Here is a 7,500-nt window from a genome sequence, read left to right as displayed (position 1 = left end):
CCCACAGTAGTGTGCAGTTTGTTTTATTGCGGCCGCAGACAACGGACACGATAACTACAATTACAATATGAATCTGTTACAATCTATTCTACTCTTGTTTTTTGTTTTTTTTTCTTTGATTTCTGTTCTTCCTTTTCTCACTTTTGTTGGTGAGAGATGGGAAGGATACGGAAAATAATACGATTTGGTGTAGTTTTTTTTTTTTCTGTTTTGCTTGACTTTCTTCTAAATCCTCTTTTTTTTTTTTTTCTTCTCTTCCTGTTTTATTTTAATTTAATTCGTCAATAAATAAAACAAAACTAAAGTAATAATAATTTATAGTCATGCGGCGATGGTACTGTGAATATTCATGGTTTTGGTTTTCGAATAGCGCCTTTCGAGCCGTGTCAGCTTTGCCCAAATCATCTCAACGCAGAAAGGGGAACAGTGATTCCAGCAAGAAAAGATCATCTAATACATTAAAAGAGATGGAAACAACATCAGAAGTAATAAATATTACTGCAAAAGAGAATCAGCAGAATTGTGGGTCTCAGAAATTGGATATTTTTCGATTTACTACACCTATTGCTGCTCCTGTAAATGAACTTTCTCGTAAAGTACCGAAATATATACCAAGAAAAAAACAACCATACAACAACAGTAATTCTGACTTGCAGGGACGAGGACAGAATAAATACAATAAGTACAATAAATACAATAAATCATCATCATCATCAGCAGCAGCAACAGAAGAAAAAAAAGAAAAAGAAGGACCTGCACCCCGATCACAATATCATCACACCACCCACAGAGCATCAGCATCAAAGAACAGCACTTCCTCAGTAGTTCGGCCTTACCATTCTCCCACAGAGCAGAAGAGAAATGAAGACAGACCTCCAGGGTTGGCAGGTCTACGAGTTGTTCGTTTAAACTAAACCTCACAATCTTGTTTTTTCTTTTTTTTTTGGAGGGGAGGGGAGATTATTTTTTTATTTTTTATTTTTTTTCAACAGAGGGAAATAAGTATGGTTTATTATTATTATTATTATTATTATTATTATTATTATTATTATTATTATTCCTTTTCGTACATAATGTTCTAACTATAGATTTGTTCCCTTTTTTCAGATTATTTGTTTTCTCGTAGTTCTTCTTTATTTATTTGAAATAAATGAATGAGTGAAAGAGTAGTATTGGCTTCACTGCTTATCATGCTGCTATCATTACGAAATTTTGTACCATCTTATTCTCTTTCTCTCTATGCTATTCAAGTGTTTTGGCCTTTTTTTTTCTTCTTATTATTTTTAAACCATATAAGACAAAGAAAAAACAAACACACAGACAGACAGACAAATACACAGATAACCAAAGAGAGGTATATTTATGGATACATCCATTGAATTTCTTTGATGGTTCTCTCTCCTTCCTCTTCCTTGTCTAAAGAAGAAACCCTTTTCCGAAACAAACGGCAACGACAGCAGGGTAAGCATGATGCTTCTAACCCCCTAGTTGATTCTTCATGCATGAGTGATTCTCTTTCTCTGTCGGTCATTGCATTACGACGATCATTGTTATGTCCACCATGCCGTGTGCACGATGGTGTAACAGCGAAAAACACATTACTACAATATGTGGTTCTGCCAGGTTTCTTTAAATCACAGTCCAAACGTGTAAAGGTGTCATCCACACAGCGCATACAAGTGCCACCCAGCACTACTTGTTGTAAGGCATCACTACGAACACTTCTGATAAAGGCACTGGATGGGGCTCGTCAATCTATAGGTGCAGTGGATGAGATATCAAGCGACTCATTGTTGATAGTAGCATTTGCTGAAATGACCACCCCAACCTCTCGTCATGACAATTCTATTAATTCTTCTTGCAATAATTCTCCTTTTTCTTCTTCTTTTGTTAATGGTGGTGTTAGTACTGCCCTTCGACCAACGCAGAGATTAGAAGTGGTGGGACTTTGTGTGGCTCGTGAACTGAGTATGGCCTATCGTTTGCACTGCAGGAAAACACCGATATCCATATCATTATCATCATCATTGGTATCCACTTCAGAATCTTCATTAACAACAACAACAACAACAACAACAATCTTGGGAGGATCAACAAGTGCGCCATGCACTGCGTCTAACGAAAATAATGAGAATCATTGGGTTGATGGTACAACGGAAGTTGGGGATATGTGGTGTACGGGATCTTCCTTCTGTGGAATTCAGTTTTTTTGGGTTTCAAATGCACACCGTCGCTCTGGTATTGCTACCATGTTGGTCGAATTGGCCCGTCAGAATGTTTCGTATGGGTTTGAAATCCCTGCAGAGCAGGTTGCCTTTTCTGAACCAACAGTATACGGTAAAATCTTTGCAAGAAAATACACTGGACGCCCTGATTTTCTTATCTTCTAAAATACCCCCCAAAAAGTCAGTGAGTGGGTATGATTTAAGTTAAAAAGGCTTAGATTCCCCACATACGCCTATGGAAGAAAAAGAGAAGAAAAAACTATATATATATATATATATATTGCCTTCTCAAAAGGTTCCTATTGAATGCATTCTTTTTTGTTTTTCTTTGTGTCTGTGTGTTTATCCTCCTTTCTCGCACTACTGTTTTCTTCCCTTTTTCTTTTTATATCCAGATTGTTACTTCTTCTTAAAGTAAACCATATATATATATATATATATATATATATATTAAATGAAGTCAGTACCTGATCGAAAAAGCAAATCGACAACACCAAACACGCCGCCATCGAAGGCATCTGGAACTCCTAAAGCACCTACAACTCCTAAATCAACTACAACTCCAAAGGCATCTGCAACTCCCAAATCAACTGCAACTCCTAAAACAGTTGGAACTCCCAAATCAACTGCAACTCCAAAGGCACCTGCAACTCCCAAAACAACTGCAACTCCCAGAACAGTTGGAACTCCTAAAACAGTTGGAACTCCCAAGGCAGCTGCAACAGCAGAAGGGAAAGCAAAATCACTCAAATCGGTGGGTGCAACTACTTCCCCAGAGAAGTCTTTTTTGAGTGAGTTGGAATCCTTAAGCTATGCAGAACGATCGAAACGAAGCGTAGAATTCGGTCGTGCGGCATTGCAAGAAGGAGATAATAGTGAAAAATGGAAATTGATGTTGAAGCTTTCCCAGTCAAATATTCCATATGAACGTTGGATTGGTTCTTTTGGGATTATACAAAGTGAATGCAAAACAGAGGTCAAGAGACTTTTGAAGGATCCTTTTGATTCTATTGCTTCTTTGGCTATGCGACCAGCAGCGAGAAATTTTTCTGATTCTGAAATATTGAAATTGTTTGAAGAATTACCAAAAAATCGTATTTCACTCTTCTGTAACCACCTTGAAAAGACAAAACGATTGTCAAAAGTGGTGGATGAGTTTTTTGCATCATCTCTTGCTAAAGATGTAGAGGGAAGAACCTTGGCGGTTGTGTTACTTTGTTGGGCCTCAGAGGAGATATTGAATAAACAATCCACTTCAACTATGTTCCTCTTGAAAAGAAATGAGTGGTATACCTTATCACGTCGATATCCAAATTTCGTGGTAAAGTTTGTAAAGAATGAGACTCAAAGTGCGATGAATACGACTTTGGGTGTTAAAAACCGTGCACACATGGTCCTTCACGCACTAAACCGCTATCATCCAGAGATTGGACTTCAACTTCTTACTGAAGTTGCAGGAAATATAAAAATAAGTGCGGCATGTATGATACTTTACGCACGCAAGTATCCCAAAGATGTGGCCAACCTCGTTCTTAAACATAAGATGCGGGAAGTACTGCGTAGTTGGTCAATTTTAAAGAAATTGGATCCCGATACGGTCATTAAACTTCATGATGCCGAATCACTTAATGATGAATGCCTCTCGACGTTTTTTATCAATGCACCAGCTGCTGTGCGATCCAAGCTGTATGCGGAACGACGAAATTTATTATTAAATGAGTACGGTGTACTAGATGTAATTGTAATTAATGGTATTACAGATGCTAAAAAGCGTAAAGAAGAGGCTATGAAGGCACTTAATGATGCTAAAGATTTGCGTCTTGACGAGACTACCTGGATTTCTTACCTCTCCTTGGTGCCATTCCCATTAGCCATAGAGTTGGGTAAAGCTTATCTAAAACATCAAGATGTACATCTTCGTGCTGCGGCTTGTGCCGCCGTTGTAAGCAGTGGTCTTTTTTATCCTGATCACCTTGATGATATACTTGAGTTTTGTGTTAAGCGTGGAAACGAAAACGATCTTGTACAACAGGAAATTATATTTCGACTTTCAGAATTACCTCCTGGTAGGTGGAAGGAAAGTCACTATGAAAAGCTTGCAAAAATTCTTTTGCGTCCTTGTGAAGCTAAGGATACTTCGAGTCAAACTTTAAATTCTGCCTTGACATTGATATTTCGTACGTCACGTTTTTCCTTTAACTTAATCGATACTGTACTTCTTGAAGTTGTGAAGCGCAACGCTGGAATGTGCAGCATGGTTCAATACCAAGTACCAAAGCCTGCAGTGGAACATATGTGGTCTTCTCTATTCCCATATATGACAAAACTTATCTTGAAAGAAACTGGTCATACTTTATCTTCTTTAATATTTGGGTTTGATTCCTCTTTAAAACATTTGTCGGAATCTGCAATACCATTTCTAAAGTGTATGTGTGAATCACCAAATACAGAAACGGCACGATGTGGTGTAAAATATCTGCTTAAATGCTTTCATTCTACGGGTATAAAACTAATTCCAGATATATTGGCAAAAAGTGCCGATTTAATATATATTCCGATTGTTCGGAATACAGTGAGCCGAAGTATTCAAGGTAAGTTGCTTGATCGCCTTCTTGTACCAGTAAAGGCTGCTGGACGCTTCTATTCTTCATGGGAAGGACCTATTATCATCTTCAAGGATGGTAATCTCTGGACGGCGGCAAAACAGCAGACATACGCAACGACCATTCTTGAATATTTGTCGGATAAAGATCATGAGCAACACCATGAGCCACAATTGATGAATGCACTGGGAACATTACACAGTGCGAACGTAACGGAGGCAGTTACACCCTTTGTGGATGAGAAATACAGCAACATATTCCTGCGAGACAGAGCCATTGAGCTTCTTGGACGGCAGAAGGATGAGGCATCACTCCTCTTGCTTACTTATGCCCTCGCTGACAGTCGAGCACGTGTGGCGGTATATGCTATTCGACGTCGTCTTGCCGCTCTTTCATCATCAGAAGTTATTAAAGTTCTTGACTCAGCTCTATATTCTAACTTGGTGGCTGTGCAAAAGGTGGCTGTTCGCATTATTGGCGACCTTGGAGATGCAAAAGCGTATGCGGCTTTAACTAAACTACGGCAGTACTCAAAACTACATGAGGATGTAGAAATAGCGTGGATACACGCCATGTTTAAATTTTTGGAAAAACCTGAGATTTGGGATATTTTAATTGAGCGAGCAAAATCGGAAGATGAGGCTGTGGTGAGATCTATGACTTCAATTCCAGAAGATACTTTGGTGGAATCATGGCAGCGGGGGCGTCTCTGCGAACTGTTCGTATTGTTGCTCTCACGTGAATATTCCACTGTTCAACTTTCCGCCCTTGAAAGGCTGTCAGATCATCCTTTGGGGTACTATGATATCAACCTGAAAAATTGTTTATTACAATTATTGCGTTCACATACAGGGTCAAGATTTCCTTCCCTAACAATTCAAGTGGTGTCTTTAACAGACATTAATCCCTCTGATATTGCCTCAGAACTGGCAACTATAGAGGAGTGTCGTCTAAAAACTGTTGCAGATGGATTAATTACATTGAACTGGAAGAATGAAGAGCGCTTTGAAGAGATTACATTTGCATTTGTAAAGGCGTTATTTGAAAAACGTGTTCAAATTGGAGTAGGGTGTCGACTCCTCTGTCATCTACCAGCAGAACAAATGGAAACACTCTTGGAAGACGCTTTGAAGAGGCACCTGCTCCACCCTGGCGCTGTAAGTGCTGCTGTTCTCAACATGAGATGTGATGGTGGGAGTCTAGAGGGAAAAATTGCATTGGAGGAACGACTTCGGAATCATCAAAATCCATATATGAAACGCATTGGACTTGCCCTACTCTCTGCTATTGCGGCAAAGGATGGTTGGGACGAGAAGCGCGTTGAGGCGTTAAAAGAATATCAAAATGCGGATGACATCTGGGTAAGTGAAGATGCGAAGTCGGTGGAACCCCCCACCACTATCTAAGACTGGTAAAGAGAGAGAGAGAGAGAGAGAAAGAGGAACGAAAGGTAAAAAAAAAAAAAAAAAGTTTATCCTGTATTCTTTTTTTTTTTTTTCTAAGAGGAAAAAAGAAAAAAAAAAAAAAAAAAATGGAAAAATAAGAGTAATTGTGCCTTGCTGTCACGTGCTGGATATTTATATCCCCCTGCTTTATGATTTTCATAAGTTGTTCGAATGAAAGTAAAAAAAAGAATATGCATATAAATATATGTTTTTCTGAACACCTTTGCACTTGCACGTGGATGCACATTTATAGCTGGGTTTTTTTTTATTTTCGATGTTTTTCTTTAACAATATCCTTGATGCATGCCATATGTACTGCTTTTCTTTGTGAACACACTACATATACATATACGTAGTCTACCTCTCCCTCTATCTAATTCTCTGCTTGTTTTTTCTGCTACACCCTTTCTCAGTTCTTTTATATTGTTTCTCTCTTATATCGTTTTTTTTTTCTTTTCTTTCGTAGTTATCAAATGCTTCATGTTATTCGAGTTATTCAGGGAGTACATCTCCACAAAAGGAATTAAAGAAAACGAACATTAATTGTTCAATGTTACTCGTTGAATCAATTGTGTGAACAAATTAAATGGGTTTTTTTGGGGGAATTAATATATATAGACCTCACCCAAGTTTGGTTTCCGACTCGTTCCCAAGAAAGCAATCTTCTCAGTTGGCTTATAAAGATGGCGTATTGAAATTGGATATTTGACCGTGTCAAGGTAGTTGATTTTTATTTACTTTTTGAAACTTTTGGGGAATAGACTACATTTTTATTCTCCTAAATCTGACAGTTGTGGGATATACTACTTCAGATTTCTTCAGTATAAGTACATATATTCTTGTAGACTCTTACTTATGACATCATTAGTAACCATCAGTGATATTGTATAATTTTACGTATATGATGAGACTCAGTGGATGTGTGTGTATTTGAGATCTTTATCGAATCATCTACTTTGCCATACCTATTTGAGTGAAGTATGATTGGCATTTTCTTTCACACAGACTCATTAATTAGTCATAACAGACGTAAAAATTCTTACCTAAACTATCGCAGGGGGTGTTCTTTAAGAAATCGTTGAATGGATCACTCTTTTTACAAAACCATTTACGTTTTTTTTTTTATTATTATTCTGGTATTAATTAAGCTTATGGAATCTGTTATACCACATAAGTAGATTTCTCTTCCGTTTTCTTGCCCTATAGTTGTTTTTTTTTTTTCTTATA

General features: G+C 37.8%; 4 protein-coding genes across 4 annotated transcripts in view; all 4 read left to right on the top strand.

Moving 5' to 3' along the window:
* The window catches only part of TM35_000142670 (uncharacterized protein), a gene marked incomplete at both ends in the record, with an annotated part of 1,137 nt that extends 1,127 nt beyond the window's left edge, over nucleotides 1-10 (top strand). Inside the window, one exon of the mRNA XM_029025712.1 lies at nucleotides 1-10. This exon is cut by the window's left edge and continues 1,127 nt beyond it. Coding sequence (XP_028883122.1) covers nucleotides 1-10 — 10 coding nt within the window.
* A 313-nt stretch (nucleotides 11-323) lies between these two features.
* TM35_000142660 (uncharacterized protein) lies at nucleotides 324-914 on the top strand (the record flags this gene model as incomplete). Its single annotated transcript, XM_029025711.1, has 1 exon — nucleotides 324-914. The coding sequence occupies one exon, from the start codon at nucleotides 324-326 to the stop codon at nucleotides 912-914; it is 591 nt and encodes a 196-aa protein (XP_028883121.1).
* A 474-nt stretch (nucleotides 915-1,388) lies between these two features.
* On the top strand, nucleotides 1,389-2,390 carry TM35_000142650 (putative peroxisome targeting signal 1 receptor; the record flags this gene model as incomplete). Its single annotated transcript, XM_029025710.1, has 1 exon — nucleotides 1,389-2,390. The coding sequence occupies one exon, from the start codon at nucleotides 1,389-1,391 to the stop codon at nucleotides 2,388-2,390; it is 1,002 nt and encodes a 333-aa protein (XP_028883120.1).
* A 289-nt stretch (nucleotides 2,391-2,679) lies between these two features.
* TM35_000142640 (uncharacterized protein) lies at nucleotides 2,680-6,234 on the top strand (the record flags this gene model as incomplete). The annotated part of the gene is made up of 1 exon (XM_029025709.1): nucleotides 2,680-6,234. The coding sequence occupies one exon, from the start codon at nucleotides 2,680-2,682 to the stop codon at nucleotides 6,232-6,234; it is 3,555 nt and encodes a 1,184-aa protein (XP_028883119.1).
* Nucleotides 6,235-7,500: the final 1,266 nt, after the last annotated feature.

Source organism: Trypanosoma theileri (genome assembly GCF_002087225.1).
Source record: "Trypanosoma theileri isolate Edinburgh chromosome Unknown TM35_Tth_14_V1, whole genome shotgun sequence".
NCBI classification, from domain to species: Eukaryota; Euglenozoa; class Kinetoplastea; order Trypanosomatida; family Trypanosomatidae; genus Trypanosoma; species Trypanosoma theileri.
This window is presented reverse-complemented; position numbering and strand designations above follow the sequence as displayed.